Genomic DNA, 24,179 nt, shown 5'->3' with positions numbered 1-24,179 from the left:
CACCCATAGCGCTTGCAGGACCACCGACCTTTTATAAAAGTCGGCGCTGCACAGAGCCCAGGCAGCACAGACGTTGATATACAGTGGGCGGTCGGGAAGCGGTTAAGGCTTTCAGGTTAATAGTTCTAAAGGTACAGTCAGGTTTAGAAACCAGGAAGAGGGGAGAGTAGAACTCCAACACTTTTTCAGCCGCTGGGACCTCCATCAGGAATGCCTTCTGCACTAAATCCAGTGGAAAGGACCAGGGTCAAGATGAATCTCTCATAAGGGATCACCTGGAACTCAAACCTAAGACCCGAACCTATCAGAACAAGGATCCAGGTTACTGGCTGAAATATTTGTCCAGGTAGGCAAGTAGCCCAACAGCCCCCCCTTCCACCGCAAAATTATAGTCTATAGGTACACCTGGATAGATTGGGGAATCCCTTCTTCACATCACTTGCTTTGTCCAAAATTTCATCTGGAGCAGGCCCAAAGAGATGATCTCCCCACGCATGGAATAGAGCAGTCTCATTCTCGCCTGGACTCCATGAGCCGCATTGGACAGGGCAGCCGATCTTGCGGCCAACATGGCCGAATCTGCCGTGGTGTCCGGTAGGAAAGCAGCAGCTCCTTGCATGAGCAGGATGCTAGACAATATATTTTTCCTGGGCGTCCTTTCAGATGGGACCCGAGCTGTTCCAGCCATATCAGAGACCTGGCCGTACAGGTTGCTGCAACCGCGGGCTTTAAATCTCCAGCAGATGTCTCCCAGGTCCCCCTTAAAATCATCAGTTTTTCTGTCCAAATGGCCCTTGAGGGCTCCCATATCAAAGGCAAGGAAGGACTTCCTAGATGCTTTTGTTATCGCCACATCAAGTCTTGAGGCTTTCTCCCAAGAGGATGAGGCCGAGTCCTCAAAGGGAGCATTTCCTTTTAAAGGAAGAGGGGAGAAAGCCCTTTCTGTCTTGTCTTTCCCACTCTCTTCGTATCAGACCCTGAACCGAAAGACATTTTCTTTTTCTTTGTTCTAGGCCCCTAATCATGACGTCCTGGACAGATTTCTCTGGCCTAGTGTCCATAATACCCATAGTCGTACGCACTGCTTTAACCAGACCATCAATTTCATTTAATGGGAAACAATGTCGCCCAGCCCCACTATCTGAGGACAAGTATGAGGAAGAAGTGCTGTCAGACTCTTCTTCATAGTCCGATGGGAAGGGGGAGGGGATGTCCAAAACTAGGGAACCTTCCCATTCCGCAACTTCATTCCCCTTTCCTTTTTTAAAGAGTGCCTAGCTGATCTCGGATTTGACCAAGGATTTTAATTCTGATGAAAAACTAGGAGTCTTGCCTGCCAGAGTCTGGTTGATACAGGACTGACACAGCCTTTTTGGCTATGAGTCCGCTAACAGGATTTTACACAATGCACATTCCTTGTGCCTAGTTTTGGTGACGCACTTCTTCCCCCTAGTAAAAGATAGACAAGAAGGGACACCCTATTAAGTGAACTTTCTCGAAGACCACTTACCCATACGACTCAAATGGCTGGTACCGGTTTGGAGGAAGGATCTTTCTCAGCCGGGGGATTGTCCCTGAAAGTTGCAGATTCATCCATCCTGCTGGAGCTATGGTGACTGGACCTACTTGCAGATCCACGCCTTTCCAAGGTCCGGTTACCTCCGCTGCCCCGAAGGAGCAGTTTCTCCTGGGGTTTCACAAGGAGCCGCTGAGATTGTGATGGCAGCGGCTGCTGTTGCTCAGTCTCCATTTGGAATATGGGTCAGAAGTAGCTGGGAAGCACAGGGCTGTGGTGCCAGACCCAATTTATAGGTGCGCCAGCCCCCTCCATTTTTTTTTTTTTTTTAAAAATTAAAGACTGGGCGTTCCCACCCCCTCTCTCGTGGTGCTGTCATGGTCGACCGAATAAACCTATACTAAAAAGGTATGCTTTCTATGGGACATAAGTCTCATATGACTACCAGTAACTTGAATATGGGCACGACAGACTGCCTTTAAAATCCAAGTTCAGGTGGTAATGTAGAAAGCTACAAATTTTCTAGACATCAATCCAAGCGGAAAAGCAGTGTGTACATTTACTCACAAAACTTGCTCCAGCAGGTCCCCCAACACAATTATTTTAGTAAATGTTGGAAGTTCTTTTTAAGTTTATTGCTCCTTTAAAAGCTCAGTGGTATAAATGAGAACATGCCTGTAGAACTTTGTGGCTACAAACCTGGAAACATTTTAAAGATGAAGAAAACTATTATATCCTATTCTGGAATTTTCTCAGGAGTGGGAGCCAAAACCAGGTGAGGAGCAATCAGAGAAAAGGTATAATGGAAACAAGTCACCAATTCTGCATTTATCACCCATTCCTGGTTTTGGCTCCCACTCCTGAGAATAAATACTGACCGAATACTGATAGTGGGGCGGTGGCCTAATGGAAAAAAGTATTTTCCAAGTTAATATCAGTGAGAACAAATGACCGCCATACACAACACAGTCCACTATACCAACACCAATAATACCACATACAAAAGGGACCAATATCGCCACACCATGACCAGATCACATATTACCACCACATAGTGACCGAATACTACAATACTGATCATGAATACAAACCACAATACTAGCAATACTGTTATTACCACCAGTGACATTATACACATGAGCTCTGTATATAGTGTACAGGTAATACAGTGATCACCGGTGACATTATACACAGGAGCTCTGTATATAGTATATAGTGTACAGGTAATACAGGGATCACCGGTAAAATTATACACAGGAGCTCTGTATATAGTGTACAGGTAATACAGGGATCACCGGTGACATTATACACAGGAGCTCTGTATATAGTGTACAGGTAATACAGGGATCACCAGTGACATTATACACAGGAGCTCTGTATATAGTGTGCAGGTAATACAGTGATCACCGGTGACATTATACACAGGAGCTCTGTATGTAGTGTGCAGGTAATACAGTGATCACCGGTGACATTATACACAGGAGCTCTGTATATAGTGTACAGGTAATACAGTGATCACCGGTGACATTATACACAGGAGCTCTGTATATAGTGTACAGGTAATACAGTGAACACCAGTGACATTATACACAGGAGCTCTGTATATAGTATATAGTGTACAGGTAATACAGGGATCACCGGTGACATTATACACAGGAGCTCTGTATATAGTGTACAGGTAATACAGGGATCACCGGTGACATTATACACAGGAGCTCTGTATATAGTGTACAGGTAATACAGGGATCACCGGTGACATTATACACAGGAGCTCTGTATATAGTGTACAGGTAATACAGGGATCACCGGTGACATTATACACAGGAGCTCTGTATATAGTGTACAGGTAATACAGTGATCACCGGTGACATTATACACAGGAGCTCTGTATATAGTGTACAGGTAATACAGGGATCACCAGTGACATACACAGGAGCTCTGTATATAATGTACAGGTAATACAGTGATCACCAGTGACATTATACACAGGAGCTCTGTATATAGTATATAGTGTACAGGTAATACAGGGATCACCGGTGACATTATACACAGGAGCTCTGTATATAGTGTACAGGTAATACAGGGATCACCGGTGACATTATACACAGGAGCTCTGTATATAGTATATAGTGTACAGGTAATACAGGGATCACCAGTGACATACACAGGAGCTCTGTACATAGTATATACACAGGTGGCTAAAATTGTTGGTACTCCTTGTTTAATGAAAGAAAAACCCACAATGGTCACAGAAATAACTTGAATCTGACAAAAGTAATAATAAATTAAAAATCTATGGAAATGAACAAATGAACGTCAGACATTGCTTTTCAACCCTGCTTCCAGTGACCCCCCCTTTTGTCCTATCCCGTGGATTACAGTTTCCTAAAAAGTTATTATATTACAGAAGTAATAATGTCCCTAATTGGACTCTGAAGTAATAATGTTCCCCACTCGCCACGATAAACTAATAAAGTATGTTCCTCAATCTGGCCCCCAAACAGTAATTAAGTCCCTTGTCCAGCCTGGCACCCCCATAAATCCATCCTGGACCCCCCCTACATATATCCATCCTGACACCCCCCCCCCCTCCATTTATGCCCCTTCTGGCCCCCATATGTCCAGGGTGGCCTCTACATATATTTATCCTAGTCCACGTGTATCGAGCCTGCCCCCTCCCATATATCTGTCCTAGCCCCCCATATATCCATCCTGACTCCCACCCATATCCCTTCTGGCCCCCATATGTCCAGTGTGACCGCTCCATATTTTTATCCTAGCCCACGTGTATCAAGCCTGCCCCCGCCCATATACCCATCCTAGCTCCCATGTGTCCAGCCTCCCCCCCCCCCCACATATCCATGCTGGCCTCCATGTGTCCAACCTGCCGCCCCCCCACATATCCATCCCGGCCTCAATGTGTCCAGCCTTCCCCCTCCACATATCCATCCTGGCCTCCATGTGTCCAAACCGCCCCCCCCACATATCCATCCCGGCCTCCATGTGTCCAGCCTTCCCCCTCCACATATCCATCCCGGCCTCCATGTGTCCAGCCTCCACCCCCCCACACATATCCATCCTGGCCTCAATGTGTCCAACCTCCCCCCCCCCACATATCCACCCTGGCCTCCATGTGTCCAACCCGCCCCCCCTCCCAGATATCCATCCTGGCCTCCATGTGTCCAGCCTTCCCCCTCCACATATCCATCCTGGCCTCCATGTGCCCAGCCTTCCCCCTCCACATATCCATCCCGGCCTCCATGTTTCCATCCCGCCCCCCCATATATCCATCCTGGCCTCCATGTGTCCAACCCGCCCCCCCCACATATCCATCCTGGCCTCCATGTGTCCAACCCCCCCCCACATATCCATCCTGGCCTCCATGTGTCCAGCCTGCCCCCCCCACATATCCATCCTGGCCTCCATGTGTCCAGCCTGCCCCCCCCCACATATCCATCCTGGCCTCCATGTGTCCAGCCTGCCCCCCCCACATATCCATCCTGGCCTCCATGTGTCCAGCCTGCCCTCCCCACATATCCATCCTGGCCTCCATGTGTCCAGCCTGCCCCCCCCACATATCCATGCTGGCCTCCATGTGTCCAGCCTCCCCCCCACATATCTATACTGGCCTCAATGTGTCCAACCTGCCCCCCCCCACATATCCATCCTGGCCTCCATGTGTCCAGACTGGCTCCCCTCTCACATATCCATGCGGGCCTCTGTGTGTCCAGCCTGCCCCCCGTATATCTGTCCTGGCCTCCATGTGTCCAGTCTGCCCCCTCCCATATATCCGTCCTAGCCCTCCATGTGTCCAGCCTGCCCCCCATATATCCATCCTGGCCTCCATGTGTCCAGCCTGCCCCCCTTATACCCATCCTGCCCCCCCTTGTGTGTCCAGCCAGCCTGCCCCCCCTTGTGTGTCTAGCCAGCCTGCCCCCCCTTGTGTGTCTAGCCAGCCTGCCCCCCCATTGTGTGTCCAGCCAGCCTGCCCCCCCATTGTGTGTCCAGCCAGCCTGCCCCCCCATTGTGTGTCCAGCCAGCCTGCCCCCCCATTGTGTGTCCAGCCAGCCTGCCCCCCCATTGTGTGTCCAGCCAGCCTGCCCCCCCATTGTGTGTCCAGCCAGCCTGCCCCCCCATTGTGTGTCCAGCCAGCCTGCCCCCCCATTGTGTGTCCAGCCAGCCTGCCCCCCCATTGTGTGTCCAGCCAGCCTGCCCCCCCATTGTGTGTCCAGCCAGCCTGCCCCCCCATTGTGTGTCCAGCCAGCCTGCCCCCCCATTGTGTGTCCAGCCAGCCTGCCCCCCCATTGTGTGTCCAGCCAGCCTGCCCCCCCTTTGTGTGTCCAGCCAGCCTGCCCCCCCATTGTGTGTCCAGCCAGCCTGCCCCCCATTGTGTGTCCAGCCAGCCTGCCCCCCCATTGTGTGTCCAGCCAGCCTGCCCCCCCATTGTGTGTCCAGCCAGCCTGCCCCCCCATTGTGTGTCCAGCCAGCCTGCCCCCCCATTGTGTGTCCAGCCAGCCTGCCCCCCCATTGTGTGTCCAGCCAGCCTGCCCCCCCATTGTGTGTCCAGCCAGCCTGCCCCCCCATTGTGTGTCCAGCCAGCCTGCCCCCCCATTGTGTGTCCAGCCAGCCTGCCCCCCCATTGTGTGTCCAGCCAGCCTGCCCCCCCATTGTGTGTCCAGCCAGCCTGCCCCCCCATTGTGTGTCCAGCCAGCCTGCCCCCCCATTGTGTGTCCAGCCAGCCTGCCCCCCCATTGTGTGTCCAGCCAGCCTGCCCCCCCATTGTGTGTCCAGCCAGCCTGCCCCCCCATTGTGTGTCCAGCCAGCCTGCCCCCCCATTGTGTGTCCAGCCAGCCTGCCCCCCCATTGTGTGTCCAGCCAGCCTGCCCCCCCATTGTGTGTCCAGCCAGCCTGCCCCCCCATTGTGTGTCCAGCCAGCCTGCCCCCCCATTGTGTGTCCAGCCAGCCTGCCCCCCCATTGTGTGTCCAGCCAGCCTGCCCCCCCATTGTGTGTCCAGCCAGCCTGCCCCCCCATTGTGTGTCCAGCCAGCCTGCCCCCCCATTGTGTGTCCAGCCAGCCTGCCCCCCCATTGTGTGTCCAGCCAGCCTGCCCCCCATTGTGTGTCCAGCCAGCCTGCCCCCCATTGTGTGTCCAGCCAGCCTGCCCCCCCATTGTGTGTCCAGCCAGCCTGCCCCCCCATTGTGTGTCCAGCCAGCCTGCCCCCCCATTGTGTGTCCAGCCAGCCTGCCCCCCCATTGTGTGTCCAGCCAGCCTGCCCCCCCATTGTGTGTCCAGCCAGCCTGCCTCCCCATTGTGTGTCCAGCCAGCCTGCCTCCCCATTGTGTGTCCAGCCAGCCTGCCCCCCCATTGTGTGTCCAGCCAGCCTGCCCCCCCATTGTGTGTCCAGCCAGCCTGCCCCCCCATTGTGTGTCCAGCCAGCCTGCCCCCCCATTGTGTGTCCAGCCAGCCTGCCCCCCCATTGTGTGTCCAGCCAGCCTGCCCCCCCATTGTGTGTCCAGCCAGCCTGCCCCCCCATTGTGTGTCCAGCCAGCCTGCCCCCCCATTGTGTGTCCAGCCAGCCTGCCCCCCCATTGTGTGTCCAGCCAGCCTGCCCCCCCATTGTGTGTCCAGCCAGCCTGCCCCCCCATTGTGTGTCCAGCCAGCCTGCCCCCCCATTGTGTGTCCAGCCAGCCTGCCCCCCCATTGTGTGTCCAGCCAGCCTGCCCCCCCATTGTGTGTCCAGCCAGCCTGCCCCCCCATTGTGTGTCCAGCCAGCTTGCCCCCCCATTGTGTGTCCAGCCAGCCTGCCCCCCCATTGTGTGTCCAGCCAGCCTGCCCCCCCATTGTGTGTCCAGCCAGCCTGCCCCCCCATTGTGTGTCCAGCCAGCCTGCCCCCCCATTGTGTGTCCAGCCAGCCTGCCCCCCCATTGTGTGTCCAGCCAGCCTGCCCCCCCATTGTGTGTCCAGCCAGCCTGCCCCCCCATTGTGTGTCCAGCCAGCCTGCCCCCCCATTGTGTGTCCAGCCAGCCTGCCCCCCCATTGTGTGTCCAGCCAGCCTGCCCCCCCATTGTGTGTCCAGCCAGCCTGCCCCCCCATTGTGTGTCCAGCCAGCCTGCCCCCCCATTGTGTGTCCAGCCAGCCTGCCCCCCCATTGTGTGTCCAGCCAGCCTGCCCCCCCATTGTGTGTCCAGCCAGCCTGCCCCCCCATTGTGTGTCCAGCCAGCCTGCCCCCCCATTGTGTGTCCAGCCAGCCTGCCCCCCCATTGTGTGTCCAGCCAGCCTGCCCCCCCATTGTGTGTCCAGCCAGCCTGCCCCCCCATTGTGTGTCCAGCCAGCCTGCCCCCCCATTGTGTGTCCAGCCAGCCTGCCCCCCCATTGTGTGTCCAGCCAGCCTGCCCCCCCATTGTGTGTCCAGCCAGCCTGCCCCCCCATTGTGTGTCCAGCCAGCCTGCCCCCCCATTGTGTGTCCAGCCAGCCTGCCCCCCCATTGTGTGTCCAGCCAGCCTGCCCCCCCATTGTGTGTCCAGCCAGCCTGCCCCCCCATTGTGTGTCCAGCCAGCCTGCCCCCCCATTGTGTGTCCAGCCAGCCTGCCCCCCCATTGTGTGTCCAGCCAGCCTGCCCCCCCATTGTGTGTCCAGCCAGCCTGCCCCCCCATTGTGTGTCCAGCCAGCCTGCCCCCCCATTGTGTGTCCAGCCAGCCTGCCCCCCCATTGTGTGTCCAGCCAGCCTGCCCCCCCATTGTGTGTCCAGCCAGCCTGCCCCCCCATTGTGTGTCCAGCCAGCCTGCCCCCCCATTGTGTGTCCAGCCAGCCTGCCCCCCCATTGTGTGTCCAGCCAGCCTGCCCCCCCATTGTGTGTCCAGCCAGCCTGCCCCCCCATTGTGTGTCCAGCCAGCCTGCCCCCCCATTGTGTGTCCAGCCAGCCTGCCCCCCCATTGTGTGTCCAGCCAGCCTGCCCCCCCATTGTGTGTCCAGCCAGCCTGCCCCCCCATTGTGTGTCCAGCCAGCCTGCCCCCCCATTGTGTGTCCAGCCAGCCTGCCCCCCCATTGTGTGTCCAGCCAGCCTGCCCCCCCATTGTGTCCAGCCAGCCTGCCCCCCCATTGTGTCCAGCCAGCCTGCCCCCCCATTGTGTGTCCAGCCAGCCTGCCCCCCCATTGTGTGTCCAGCCAGCCTGCCCCCCCATTGTGTGTCCAGCCAGCCTGCCCCCCCATTGTGTGTCCAGCCAGCCTGCCCCCCCATTGTGTGTCCAGCCAGCCTGCCCCCCCATTGTGTGTCCAGCCAGCCTGCCCCCCCATTGTGTGTCCAGCCAGCCTGCCCCCCCATTGTGTGTCCAGCCAGCCTGCCCCCCCATTGTGTCCAGCCAGCCTGCCCCCCCATTGTGTGTCCAGCCAGCCTGCCCCCCCATTGTGTGTCCAGCCAGCCTGCCCCCCCATTGTGTGTCCAGCCAGCCTGCCCCCCCATTGTGTGTCCAGCCAGCCTGCCCCCCCATTGTGTGTCCAGCCAGCCTGCCCCCCCATTGTGTGTCCAGCCAGCCTGCCCCCCCATTGTGTGTCCAGCCAGCCTGCCCCCCCATTGTGTGTCCAGCCAGCCTGCCCCCCCATTGTGTGTCCAGCCAGCCTGCCCCCCCATTGTGTGTCCAGCCAGCCTGCCCCCCCATTGTGTGTCCAGCCAGCCTGCCCCCCCATTGTGTGTCCAGCCAGCCTGCCCCCCCATTGTGTGTCCAGCCAGCCTGCCCCCCCATTGTGTGTCCAGCCAGCCTGCCCCCCCATTGTGTGTCCAGCCAGCCTGCCCCCCCATTGTGTGTCCAGCCAGCCTGCCCCCCCATTGTGTGTCCAGCCAGCCTGCCCCCCCCCATTGTGTGTCCAGCCAGCCTGCCCCCCCCATTGTGTGTCCAGCCAGCCTGCCCCCCCCCATTGTGTGTCCAGCCAGCCTGCCCCCCCCCATTGTGTGTCCAGCCAGCCTGCCCCCCCCCATTGTGTGTCCAGCCAGCCTGCCCCCCCCCATTGTGTGTCCAGCCAGCCTGCCCCCCCCATTGTGTGTCCAGCCAGCCTGCCCCCCCCCATTGTGTGTCCAGCCAGCCTGCCCCCCCCCATTGTGTGTCCAGCCAGCCTGCCCCCCCCATTGTGTGTCCAGCCAGCCTGCCCCCCCCCATTGTGTGTCCAGCCAGCCTGCCCCCCCCCATTGTGTGTCCAGCCAGCCTGCCCCCCCCATTGTGTGTCCAGCCAGCCTGCCCCCCCCCATTGTGTGTCCAGCCAGCCTGCCCCCCCCCATTGTGTGTCCAGCCAGCCTGCCCCCCCCCATTGTGTGTCCAGCCAGCCTGCCCCCCCATTGTGTGTCCAGCCAGCCTGCCCCCCCCCATTGTGTGTCCAGCCAGCCTGCCCCCCCATTGTGTGTCCAGCCAGCCTGCCCCCCCCATTGTGTGTCCAGCCAGCCTGCCCCCCCCATTGTGTGTCCAGCCAGCCTGCCCCCCCCCATTGTGTGTCCAGCCAGCCTGCCCCCCCCATTGTGTGTCCAGCCAGCCTGCCCCCCCCCATTGTGTGTCCAGCCAGCCTGCCCCCCCCCATTGTGTGTCCAGCCAGCCTGCCCCCCCCCATTGTGTGTCCAGCCAGCCTGCCCCCCCCCATTGTGTGTCCAGCCAGCCTGCCCCCCCCCATTGTGTGTCCAGCCAGCCTGCCCCCCCCATTGTGTGTCCAGCCAGCCTGCCCCCCCCCATTGTGTGTCCAGCCAGCCTGCCCCCCCCCATTGTGTGTCCAGCCAGCCTGCCCCCCCCCATTGTGTGTCCAGCCAGCCTGCCCCCCCCCATTGTGTGTCCAGCCAGCCTGCCCCCCCCCATTGTGTGTCCAGCCAGCCTGCCCCCCCCATTGTGTGTCCAGCCAGCCTGCCCCCCCCATTGTGTGTCCAGCCAGCCTGCCCCCCCCATTGTGTGTCCAGCCAGCCAGCCTGCCCCCCCCCATTGTGTGTCTAGCCAGCCGCCCCCCCCCCCCCCCATTGTGTGTCTAGCCAGCCGCCCCCCTTGTGTGTCTAGCCAGGGCCCCCCTTGTGTGTCTAGCCAGGGACCCCCCCCCCTTGTGTGTCTAGCCAGGGACCCCCCCCCCCCTTGTGTGTCTAGCCAGGGACCCCCCCCCCCTTGTGTGTCTAGCCAAGGCCCCATCCCATTCTGCTTCCACTCATATACACACACACCTCTTACGTGCGCTCCCGTGCGGTGTCCTCCTTCTCCGGCGGCTGAGTTGCGCGCCTCCTTCACAGCAGACGCATGATGATGACGTCATACGCCGGCCAGCGAAGGGAGACTCGCAGCTTTAGCTGCTTCACCGGGACGTGCGCCGCAGCAGGGGGCGGGGCCCACCGGGGAAATTCCCGGTACCCCGCCAGCCCAGTCCGACCCTGGCCAGGGATAGCTTGTAACTTGTTGCCATTTGCAGTGATGAGGTGGGGGGGCGATCACACCAGAAATGTAACTGCAGTGGTCTCCAACTGCTGCGAAACTACAACTCCCAGTATTGCTGGAGAACCGCATGTAGTGGGGCATATGGATATCATGTGCTTGGCTGGCAGTGACGTACCCTTCCCATGTGCAGGGGGAGCTGCAGGGAGCGCCACCCGGGGGCAGCTTTACCATGTGTAGGAGTAGATGAGACCTCGCTGTGCAGGGGGCGCCGTCACCTCCAGCCTCTATAATCTTAGTTGTCCGCTCGCTGCTGTTCTCAAGCATCGATTAGGAAATCCCGAAGCTTGAGGCGTCTCTCCTGCAATTGTTTTGATTGTCTGTGTGTGCAATGAGCAGCCAATTGTCCAAACCTGTCTCGTGAAGTTGATTTACACTGCAGCTCCTCTCACTTGGCTCTCGTCATTTTGTCATTTCAGGTAACGAGTTAAGAATCTTTTTGGCCGATCTGAAGTCCACGCCGTGCTTCAGCCCCAAAGTCAAACTCTCATTAGAGTAAGTACGAGGCTGAGTGTCCGCCGCAGATGTCGGGGTAGGGACTTATGCAACCCCAGCGGGATATATATAATATACACGTATAGACAAAGTGCCCTCTCATCCCAAGAATGCCTTTCTGCGCCGCTTGGAAGCTCCTCTGCTCTGCTGGGGAGCTCCTCTGCTCTGCTGGGACGCCCCTCTGCGCTGCTGGGACGCCCCTCTGCGCTGCTGGGACGCCCCTCTGCGCTGCTGGGACGCCCCTCTGCGCTGCTGGGACGCCCCTCTGCGCTGCTGGGACGCCCCTCTGCGCTGCTGGGACGCCCCTCTGCGCTGCTGGGACGCCCCTCTGCGCTGCTGGGACGCCCCTCTGCGCTGCTGGGACGCCCCTCTGCGCTGCTGGGGAGCTCCTCTGCTCTGCTGGGACGCCCCTCTGCGCTGCTGGGACGCCCCTCTGCGCTGCTGGGACGCCCCTCTGCTCTGCTGGGACGCCCCTCTGCTCTGCTGGGACGCCCCTCTGCTCTGCTGGGACGCCCCTCTGCTCTGCTGGGACGCCCCTCTGCTCTGCTGGGGAGCTCCTCTGCTCTGCTGGGACGCCCCTCTGCGCTGCTGGGACGCCCCTCTGCTCTGCTGGGGAGCTCCTCTGCTCTGCTGGGACGCCCCTCTGCGCTGCTGGGACGCCCCTCTGCTCTGCTGGGGAGCTCCTCTGCGCTGCTGGGACGCCCCTCTGCGCTGCTTGGGAGCTCCTCTGCTCTGCTGGGGAGCTCCTCTGCTCTGCTGGGGAGCCCCTCTGCTCTGCTGGGGAGCCCCTCTGCTCTGCTGGGGAGCCCCTCTGCTCTGCTGGGGAGCCCCTCTGCTCTGCTGGGACGCCCCTCTGCTCTGCTGGGACGCCCCTCTGCTCTGCTGGGACGCCCCTCTGCTCTGCTGGGGAGCCCCTCTGCTCTGCTGGGGAGCCCCTCTGCTCTGCTGGGACGCCCCTCTGCGCTGCTGGGGCGCCCCTCTGCGGTGATATTGGTAGTGTTATGTCTTTGGTTTCGCTGATCTTTGTCCTCTTCCCCCAGGAGTGAGGGCGCGGTGATAACCAGCGTGGTCCCCGGTGATTACAATGGAGATTCGCAGATGGACGTGCTGCTGACCACTGTGCCCAGTTCTAAGGCCGGGAGCGACCAACCGCTGACCGTGGTCATCTACTGGGGGAACAACCAAACCCTCAGTAAGTTCCCCAGTCCCATCAGGGCCTTGAATGTGCCGCCTCTGCTGCTGCCCGGACAGAAGGGATCAGCATCACGCACTAAATGTGCCCTGGTCATCCCCTACCTGTATATAGAGGTGTTATCAGTCATTGTACAGGAGGAGGTGAGCTGTGACATTTTCTATTGTGAATGGTGGATCCTGTGTTTTCTACTGTATATAGAGGTGTTATCAGTCATTGTACAGGAGGAGGAGGTGAGCTGTGACATCACCTATTGTGAATGGTGGATCCAGTGTTATCTACTATAGACAGAGGTGTTATCAGTCATGGTACAGGAGGCGGAGGATCCTGCCTCTGATGATTAGGAAACTGCTGAAAACTCTTCCTGAAAGGACAAAGTATGAATCTATATCGTCCCCAGCGTTCAGTGTGAGCATCACCGGATTAGTAATGTTCCTTCTTTCCTCGGCCGCCCTGGATCTCCTCTTCGTCTCCTTTCATCTGGACTTTTATGTTTTCTCTTTCAGGTTCGGATCGCAAGTTGCAGCTTAACAACACCTACCCTGACGAGCCCCACATCATGGAGTAAGTGGTCCGCCATTGCCTCCAGATATATAACCCCCTCCACCACTCTGTGATTATTATGGCTGACATTGCATATACAAAGGTTACGGCTTCTTGAGCAGATTGCCTTTAATCTGGCATCTGATAATCCAGAACAGAAGTGTGATAATTCACGACATCGGTGTCTGGTATCGGAGATGGCTCTGATCCTGGCTGCAGTCGGCACCGTGTCTATAGCGGGGGCCATATCGCTCTTTTATTATTTAAGGGGTTGTTCTTTTAATGGGGAAAAAAACAAACTGAAACCTGAATTCTGGCCAAAACTGTGACCTCCGTAATCCAAACTGCCTGATAATTCATCACCCCCCCCGTGTGACCCCTCTACGCCCCGTGCGGACCCCGGTATACAGCAGCTCAGTTGTCAGTCACTTCCCATTGTCTGATTTCCTGATATCATGTTTTCTCTAATAACCCCCCCACAACAGCACACAGAAGGATGTAACCCCACCCTAATAGGGACAGGAAATACGAAGAGGTTTAAATAGCCCCCCGCCACATCCTCCCTCCAGTGTTATTTCCTGTCCCTATCGGGGATGAAGAGGTCATCCCCGGTGTGCCGTGCCGGCGACAGGCACTGGGGGAAAGCTAGTAGCCGGGCAGCAGAGGATCGGGCGGTCTTTACCTCTCCTCCTCAGGGTGCTGCTCCCGTCTCCTCCGGATTCGGGACCCCCTCCTGCAGTCCGCGCTCTCGGGCAAGGTCTGCAGGATCTTCTGACCAGAGGCCTCTCTGAGCTCTCCGGTCCATCTCCTCCCCCTCTCCCCCGCTGGATGCGCGGGCGGTGCCGGCTCCAGGATGTGGAGCTCCCGCCGCGGCGCCGGAAGTGACGTCTGATGCCGGGCGGTGGATGATGACGTCACTTCCGGCAGCTTTGCCTTCCACTGTGAACCTTTATCAAAAAGCTATGGGGGAAGAGCGGAATGCCGCCGGTGATCAGAAATCTTCACCTGGACACCGGGGGAGGAACCCTCTAAACACAGGGAGGCGCTTGTCCGGTCTCCCATAAAAGGAGCCTTGGACAGGAAGACATCTACAGGAAGGACAAAACCATGTCTGTTGAAGCTTCTCGCTCTGCATCTGTAGAGCCCAGCGCCGGTCCGGTCCCGGTAAGTATGGCACTGGTAGTCCATCTCCCAGATGCAGGAAATAGTGATTATAGCTCCCCTCCTCCCCTCTCTTGTAGGGGGACAAGGAACCTGCATCTGGAGAAAAAGTTAAACCGTCACGCAGATGTCCCATCTGTACAAAAAAACTATCGTCCTCCCATAGAAAGCCCCTATGCAAGGACTGTACGGAGAAGATTATCAGGCAGGAACAACCTTCCTTAATGGAGGAGATAAAGGGGATTGTACGTCAGGAGATCAAATCCTCCTTAGCCTCGGTCTCTCTCCCTAAGCCCTCACCTAGTCAGGGTTCTACATCTACTCCCTCAGCAGCCAAAAAGAGGAAAAATAGCCGGCCAGAGGGAGGGGAGGAAGACTCTCAAGAGGAGATGTATATCTCGGAAGATCTTCGAGAGGAAGGTGAACTGAGTCCAACTCCTGATAACTCCCAGCGAGAGAGATATTACTTTCCATCAGATAGTTTGGAGGAACTCCTCATGGCAGTAAGGAGAAATATGGAGGTCGAGGAAGAAAAAGTACCCCAAACAGCACAGGATCAGATGTTTGGGGGGCTACGTTCCAGGAAAAAATTGGTGTTCCCTATACACCAGATTATTAGGGACTTAGTCTTAGAGGAGTGGGAATCTCCAGAAAAGAGATTAAATACCCCTACAGAGTTAAGGGATAGATTTCCTGTAGACAATGAGACGGCAGAATGCTGATCTGAAGTCCCAAGAGTGGATATCCAGATTGCACGAGTAGCAAAGAAAACCACACTGCCCTTTGAAGATTCCTCTCAATTAAAAGACCCCTTGGAACGCAAAATGGAGGGACTACTCAGAAAATCCTGGGAGACCTTGGCAACACTATTAAGCACCAACGCAGTCTCTACAGGCGTGGCTCGATCAATGGCTCGTTGGCTAGATCAACTGGAGGAACACCTAGTTTCAGGCACCCCCAGAGAAGACATCTTGGCATCCCTACCGCTTCTACAGAAAGCTACGGGGTCTTTAGCAGACTCCTCTGCCGAATCCGTGAGAGTAGCTTCAAGAGTATCCGGGCTATCAAACGCTGTAAGATGGGCCCTATGGTTGAAATCCTGGAACGGTGACGTGGCATCAAAAATGAAGTTGTGTTCCATCCCCTTTAAGGGGAAATACATGTTCGGGCCAGCCCTAGATGATCTTCTAGAGAAGGCCTCAGACAAGAAGAAGGCCCTCCCGGAACCTAGGAATGTGAGGAAGAGGCCGTTTTGTCCCTCCCAAGAGCAGACCCCTCAATATAGGGGTAAAGGCAAAACAGGACGATGGAGCTACCCAAAAGGTAGAGGAGGCAAAAATCTTTTTCTCTCCCAAAAGCAACGTCAAAAACAGACCATGACGTCAGGACAGTCGGGGACTGCATCTCGAATTTTCTCCCTCAGTGGAAAGAAATCTGCTCAGACCCATGGGTCCTGAGAGTTGTCGAGTTCGAAGTAAAAATAAATTTCTCCTCCTATCCTCCAGAGAGGATAAGGTTAACACCGCTCTCCTCTGAGTCGTGAGGCCACCCTGATATCCGGTCTTACACCCCTATTGTCCTCAGGGGTGATATCCCTGGTTCCTACGAGAGAGATATGCACAGAACATTATTCCTGACTCTTCCTAATAAAAAAACCAAATGGCTCACACCGAATTATAATCAATCTAAGGCCACTGAATCAGTATATCCACTACCAACGATTCAAGATGGAATCCATCAGGTCGACGGTCCTGTGGATAGGACAGGACCATGTCATGGCCACAATCGACCTCCAGGATGCATATTACCACATCCCCATACATCCACTTCACAGGAGGTTCCTAAGATTCGCAGTGGCTCAAGGGGATCAAATAGTCCACTATCAATTCAATGTTCTCCCATTCGGGATATCACCAGCCCCGCGAATATTTACAAAAGTCATGGCAGAAGTCATGGCTTATATCAGGGGTCAGAACATTTCAATAGCACCATACATCGACGACCTGTTACTAATCGGGCCCTCAGTACCAGTACTCCGAGAATATCTACAGTTGACCACTCAGATCCTATCTTCTCTGGGCTGGTTAGTGAACCAGAAAAAATCAGATATGGTTCCCTCAATGACAAAAACATTTCTAGGAGCACTATTGGATTCCCATAGCCAGATATCATTCCTGCCAAAACAAAAACAGGTCATGATAAAAGCAAAAATCAATGTCCTAAGGAGCAGAAGATCAGTATCATTAAGGTCCTCGGGTCTATGATATCCTGTATTCAGATGGTGTCCTGGGCTCAGGCGCATACCCGAACATTACAGACCCGCATACTTACGAATTGGGATGGATCCCCATGGTCTCTGAGCAGGAGAATCCCTATACCACCACGAGTAAGGACCTCTCTAATCTGGTGGCTGAACGGAAAAAATCTGAACAGAGGAGTACCATGGATCCAGAATCCGCTGGGAACCATAAAGGTGGATGCCAGCGAAAAGGGATGGGGAGCCATGGTCTCCCAAGAGCTATTCCAGGGTATATGGACCAAAGAGGTGAGCAAATTTCAGAAAACTAAAGGCCGTAGAGGAAGTCCTCAGAGCAGCAGAGCCTCCGGTCCAGAAATCTCACATTCAGATATTTTCAGACCATCTCACCACAGTAGCCCACCTTCATCATCAAGGGGGCACAAGATACGAAAGCTTAAAAGCAATCTCGGCAAGAATATTCTCCTGGGCTGAAGAACATCTTCTATCCCTGTCGGCTCTTCGTATCAAAGGTTCAGTCAATATCCAGGCCGACTTCTTAAGCAGAACATAGATTCATCCAGGAGAGTGGAGCCTAAACCCAGACGTCTTCCAGATGTTAGTCGAGAGATGGGGCTATCCAGACGTAGATCTCTTCGCCGGACACCAGAACGCGAAAGTACCTCAATATTTCTCCCTGGATCCAAGCTTCCCTTGCCTGGGCGTGGACGCATTCGCTTACAAATGGGAGTTCAAACTAGCATATGCCTTTCCCCCACTACCTATCCTTTCAAAAACCTTACAGAAGATAAGGACCGAAGGGACCAGAGTAATCGTAGAGGCCCCTCGCTGGCCAAAAAGAAGTTGGTTCAGAACGTTAACCAGTCTGAGTGTGGAGACCCCTCTAATCCTTCCTCCCATCAAGGATCTCCTCCTCCAGGGACCGATTCCCCATCCGGATCCCAAGAGACTACACCTAACTGCCTGGCTTCTCAATTACTGATATTAAAAACAAGAGGCCTCTCCGAGAAAGTCATCAAAGAAGATCCAGAAGAGCAGGAAACCTGTAACGAACGCCATTTACCATAAGATCTGGAAAACCTTTTTAAGGTGGTGTGCACCCACTCGCCCAGACCCTCATAGGGCTGATGTGGCTCAGATTCTAGACTTTTTACAAGAAGGCCTGGACAAAGGTCTCAGACCTAGTACTCTTAAGGTCCAGGTAGCGGCGTTAAGTTTATACTTCGATCAAAGACTAGGGGAACATCAGTGGGTGAGAAGATTTATGACAGCAGCCACCCGCATCCACCCTAGAGTAACAGACCTGGTTCCCCCCTGGGAGCTTTAACATTGTTCTGAAAGGGTTAACCCTTCCACCCTTTGACCCCTTATCAACCATAAGACTGGACAGGCTGACCTGGAAAACGGCTTTCCTGGTGGCAATAACTACAGCCAGACGAGTGTGTGAACTACAGGCCCTTTCGGTCAACGAACCCTACCCGAGAATCCTGGAAGATCGTCTAATTTTCCAACTTGACCCTTCATTTCTACCTAAGGTGGTGTCAAATTTCCACAGATCTCAGGAGATAATCCTTCCATCTTTTTTGTGACAACCCAAAAGACAAAAAAGAGATGATGGAATCCCACACTCTGGACGTTCGGAGAATAGTACTGCACTGTCTTCAGGAAACAGAAGAAGGAAAGACAAGAACCTGTGTGTCCATGCACAAGGTCCAAACAGAGGAAAGAAAGCAGCAAAATCCACAATAGCCAACTGGATTAAGAGGGCGATGACGGAGGCTTACCAGATCCAGGATCTACCTCCTCCACCAAAGCTCAAGGCCCATTCTTCAAGGGCGATATCTGTCTCCTGGGCTGAAGAAGCCGGGGCATCCATCGCACAGATCTGCAGAAGGTCCTTCAGGCTACTGTCCATCCCTAGTATATCTTTGGTATACCTCCTGTGTGAGTCGTGGGGGGTTATTAGAGAAAATAGAGTTAGACTTACCGGTAATTCGGTTTCTAATAACCCCCCACGACAGCACGGGTCATTCCCTCCCCCTCGCTTATTGCTTCTACGACTGCCGGATCAGTAGAAATAAGACTTAATGTGAAGCATCTATAGTCTCGTGGTCCTTTGTAATAACACTGGAGGGAGGATGTGGCGGGGGGCTATTTAAACCTCTTCGTATTTCCTGTCCCTATTAGGATGGGGTTACATCCTCCTGTGTGCTGTTGTGGGGGGTTATTAGAAACCGAATTACCGGTAAGTCTAATTCTATATTTATCTCTTCCTTCCTGCAGCTTTAATGGAGATCTGATCCCTGATGTCTTCGGTGTCCCCTCTGGAAGCCAGACGCCTCTAATCATATATGGCGGGTAAGAGTGGCCGGCGTATTAGTGCAGCGGGGGCTGGCACCGATACTGGGGTGTCCACCATTACATAAGATAGACACGTCCAATCACCGAGTGACTAATGGAATTATGTACAGTACTGATCCTGTATTATACCCCAGAGCTGAACTCACTATTCTGCTGGTGCAGTCACTGTGTACATACATTACATTACTGATCCTGAGTTACATCCTGTATTATACTCCAGAGCTGCGCTCACTATTCTGCTGGTTCAGTCACTGTGTACATACATTACATTACTGATCCTGAGTTACCTCCTGTATTATACTCCAGAGCTGCACTCACTATTCTGCTGGTGCAGTCACTGTGTACATACATTACATTACTGATCCTGAGTTACATCCTGTATTATACTCCAGAGCTGCACTCACTATTCTGCTGGTGCAGTCACTGTGTACATACATTACATTACTGATCCTGAGTTACCTCCTGTATTATACTCCAGAGCTGCACTCACTATTCTGCTGGTGCAGTCACTGTATACATACATTACATTACTGATCCTGAGTTACCTCCTGTATTATACTCCAGAGCTGCACTCACTATTCTGTTGGTGCAGTCACTGTGTACATACATTACATTACTGATCCTGAGTTACATCCTGTATTATACTCCAGAGCTGCACGCACTATTCTGCTGGTGCAGGCACTGTGTACATACATTACATTACTGATCCTGAGTTACCTCCTGTATTATACTCCAGAGCTGCACTCACTATTCTGCTGTTGCAGTCACTGTGTACATACATTACATTACTGATCCTGAGTTACATCCTGTATTATACTCAAGAGCTGCACTCACTATTCTGCTGGTGCAGTCACTGTGTACATACATTACATTACTGATCCTGAGTTACATCCTGTATTATCCTCCAGAGCTGCACTCACTATTCTGCTGGTGCAGTCACTGTGTACAAAGATTACATTACTGATCCTGAGTTACCTCCTGTATTATACTCCAGAGCTGCACTCACTATTCTGCTGTTGCAGTCACTGTGTACATACATTACATTACTGATCCTGAGTTACATCCTGTATTATACTCCAGAGCTGCACTCACTATTCTGCTTGTGCAGTCACTGTATACATACATTACTGATCCTGTGTTATACTCCAGAGCTGCACTCATTATTCTGCTGTTGCAGTCACTGTGTACATACATTACATTACTGATCCTGAGTTACCTCCTGTATTATACTCCAGAGCTGCACTCATTATTCTGCTGGTGCAGTCACTGTGTACATACATTACTGATCCTGTGTTATACTCAAGAGCTGCACTCACTATTCTGCTGTTGCAGTCACTGTGTACATACATTACATTACTGATCCTGAGTTACATCCTGTATTATACTCCAGAGCTGCACTCACTATTCTGCTGGTGCAGTCACTGTGTACATACATTACATTACTGATCCTGAGTTACCTCCTGTATTATACTCCAGAGCTGCACTCACTATTCTACTGGTGCAGTCACTGTGTACATACATTACATTACTGATCCTGAGTTACCTCCTGCATTATACTCCAGAGCTGCACTCAGTATTCTGCTGGTGCAGTCACTGTGTACATGCAGTTGTGATACGGGGAGGACTGGACGCCTCTTGTCCCCCATAATCATTTCCGGCAGATCTCCTTACGTTCGGTGGTGCTCTGCAGTGAGGTTCTGCCCCTGTGACAGCTGGTATATACTGTATACACCCCCTCCGGTGCTCCGCTCACACACGCCGCTCGTCGTCCATATTTCCCCGGAGCTGCTGTTCTTCTCGGTAACACTTTGGTGATTTAGATGTGAGGAGTCGATCAGATCTGAAGGATGGAAACCTCTGACGCCCTGACAGCGAGCGCTGCGGCGAGCCGCCATCACCCGGCTGATGAGGATCCTGTATGATGAGTGATGGCCGCCCTTGTATATGGGGTCAGGTGCCCACAGTCTTTATGTTCGGTGTGGGACCCCCACAGATGGAGCTGTATCCGTTATACGCCTCCTGATGCCCCATTATACTCACACATTGGCGCAGGAGGCAGAATAGTGCGAGGCTCGGTGTAGCGCTCAGCGACGCTCCTGTAAGCTGAGGGTTTGTTACAGTTGTATCCAGTCTAGACAGCTAAATATCCGGGACCCAGAGCTGATGCGTTGTTGCACACTTGTGCTGGGTGGGGGGCACGGATGTAACCGAGCCCCGGCTGAGTGAGGTGATACTACAGGACGGGTTGTCAGCAGTTCAGTGACAGCGAGCCGAGACCCCGGAGGAGGCGAGAGCCGAAACTCATCACACATTTCTCCTATTTTACAGGAACCTGACAATGACGGCAAACCTGAGTACGACGCGGCCCATGTGTGCGCCCCATTCCCACGCCTTCATCGACCTCACCGGGGACTTCACCGCAGGTGGGACGCAGCGAGGACCGAGGACGCTAAAGCTGATCACACCCCCTATATATATAATCACACTATATCTATCTATCTATCTATACATATATATACATGCACACACACTATGCACACACACTATGCACACACACTATGCACACACACTATGCACACACACTATGCACACACACTATGCACACACACTATGCACACACACTATGCACACACTGTACACACACTACACACACACACCATGCACACACACACCATGCACACACACACCATGCACACACACCATGCACACACACACCATGCACACACACTATGCACACACACTATGCACACACACTATGCACACACACTATGCACACACACTATGCACACACACTATGCACACACACTATGCACACACACTATGCACACACACTATGCACACACACTATGCACACACACTATGCACACACACTATGCACACACACTATGCACACACACTATGCACACACACTATGCACACACACTATGCACACACACTATGCACACACACTATGCACACACACTATGCACACACACTATGCACACACACTATGCACACACACTATGCACACACACTATGCACACACACTATGCACACACACTATGCACACACACTACGCACACACACCATGCGCACACACACCATGCGCACACACTATGCACACACACTATGCGCACACTGTACACACACTACACACACACTACACACACACACACTATACACACACACACCATGCACACACACTATACACACACACCATGCGCACACAATACAGACTATAGATAAACCCTACACATACATGCTGTGACCCTCTCTCCGAGCTGTGTGTTTCCCCCCTACCGTTATAGTAGGATGGTGTGATGTGTGCTGCGCACTATTTCCATCTTATAGTGATGATAATGCAGTCACTTTTTTGGGGTCTGACCCCTGAGCCCCCCACCGACCCTGTGAATAGTGGGGCTCCCTCTCTGATTTGGTGCTGTATCTCAGCCCTCTGCATTTCCCTGCACAGGGGGTCTCCGGAGCGCTGCTCCATGGGGGTGACCAGGCCCTAAATCAGTTCTGTGGCCCCCTACATTCTCAGTATCAGTGGGGGCCCCGAGTATTGAGCAATATGATTGCCCCCAATCTTTGTGATGGGGCCAGATCTGGGTCAGACCGCGCCATCCGTGTCCAGTGTGGCCCGTTATGTTGCCCTCCAGGCTCTGCTGGCCGCGGCAGTTCGGTGCGTTCGGCGGTAGATGTTGTCGCTCGCTGCGATCCCCGGGTGACGTGGGAACATCACGCCGGTACAAGTTAATCATAGAAATCATGTTCCCATCATTTCCGTTTCGGGATCCCGCTGGCAGCTTCATTACAAACATTAGATTTTACAGCAGCAATCAATGTCCCGTGTGCGCGGCCGGTGGAGCAGAGCCAGCCATGTTCTGTTTTGTGCTGCACCGGCGTTTTCTGCTCTGAACCTGCTGACGTGCAGAACACGGGGAGACGGGAACACGGGGAGACGGGAACACGGGGAGACGGGAACACGGGGAGACGGGAACACGGGGAGACGGGAACACGGGGAGACGGGAACACGGGGAGACGGGAACACGGGGAGACGGGAACACGGGGAGACGGGAACACGGGGAGACGGGAACACGGGGAGACGGGAACACGGGGAGACGGGAACACGGGGAGACGGGAACACGGGGAGACGGGAACACGGGGAGACGGGAACACGGGGAGATAGGAACACGGGGAGACGGGAACACGGGGAGACGGGAACACGGGGAGATAGGAACACGGGGAGACTGCCACGGTCATTGTATCAGCACCCGCCTGATCGGTGACTACTTAGCGGGATATGGCAGACCCCCAGATGTAATCATCTACAAGGCTAGGACCGATACGGAGGGGTCCGTGTGTGTGGCGGACGCCGGCGCGGAGGGGTCCGTGTGTGTGGCGGACGCCGGCGCGGAGGGGTCCGTGTGTGTGGCGGACGCCGGCGCGGAGGGGTCCGTGTGTGTGGCGGACGCCGGCGCGGAGGGGTCCGTGTGTGTGGCGGACGCCGGCGCGGAGGGGTCCGTGTGTGTGGCGGACGCCGGCGCGGAGGGGTCCGTGTGTGTGGCGGACGCCGGCGCGGAGGGGTCCGTGTGTGTGGCGGACGCCGGCGCGGAGGGGTCCGTGTGTGTGGCGGACGCCGGCGCGGAGGGGTCCGTGTGTGTGGCGGACGCCGGCGCGGAGGGGTCCGTGTGTGTGGCGGACGCCGGCGCGGAGGGGTCCGTGTGTGTGGCGGACGCCGGCGCGGAGGGGTCCGTGTGTGTGGCGGACGCCGGCGCGGAGGGGTCCGTGTGTGTGGCGGACGCCGGCGCGGAGGGGTCCGTGTGTGTGGCGGACGCCGGCGCGGAGGGGTCCGTGTGTGTGGCGGACGCCGGCGCGGAGGGGTCCGTGTGTGTGGCGGACGCCGGCGCGGAGGGGTCCCTGTGTGTGGCAGAAATCACTGTGCCCCCTTTTTCAATGCTTTCCTTCTGATGTCTCGGCCTCTTATCTTGAAGCCGCTGGGTTTCTTTCCATCATGGATGGACATCTGGACCCCCCACAGCCGCTCTCCTGTCTCCTTTAAGAGCCGCAGTGAGTGCGGGGGTCTCAGGACACGTCGCCCCTCGGCGGGGTGAAGCCTCTGTTCTCTCCTGTTTATTCCCATAAAGCTCTGCTCGCCGCCTGCGGGAGACATAGAAATAATGAGCTTTAAGTACCCGCTGATCGCAAATTGGCACTTTCTGTTG

At 55.1% G+C, this 24,179-nt stretch overlaps 1 protein-coding gene across 1 annotated transcript in view; it reads left to right on the top strand.

Annotated features, from left to right (window-relative positions):
• The window catches only part of ITFG1 (integrin alpha FG-GAP repeat containing 1), a 146,162-nt gene that overhangs the window by 5,486 nt on the left and 116,497 nt on the right, over positions 1-24,179 (top strand). The window contains exons 2-6 of the mRNA XM_073659677.1: positions 11,383-11,458; positions 12,499-12,650; positions 13,157-13,214; positions 18,895-18,969; positions 21,301-21,395. Of these exons, the coding sequence (XP_073515778.1) occupies positions 11,383-11,458; positions 12,499-12,650; positions 13,157-13,214; positions 18,895-18,969; positions 21,301-21,395 (456 nt within the window). The remainder of the gene's footprint in view (positions 1-11,382; positions 11,459-12,498; positions 12,651-13,156; positions 13,215-18,894; positions 18,970-21,300; positions 21,396-24,179) is intronic.

This window comes from Phyllobates terribilis, unplaced genomic scaffold, assembly GCF_046119375.1.
Source record: "Phyllobates terribilis strain yellow unplaced genomic scaffold, ASM4611937v1 Scaffold_14__1_contigs__length_39327217, whole genome shotgun sequence".
Lineage (NCBI taxonomy): Eukaryota > Metazoa > Chordata > Amphibia > Anura > Dendrobatidae > Phyllobates > Phyllobates terribilis.
The sequence above is the reverse complement of the archived record's forward strand: the minus strand, read 5'-3'. Positions and strand labels throughout refer to the sequence as shown.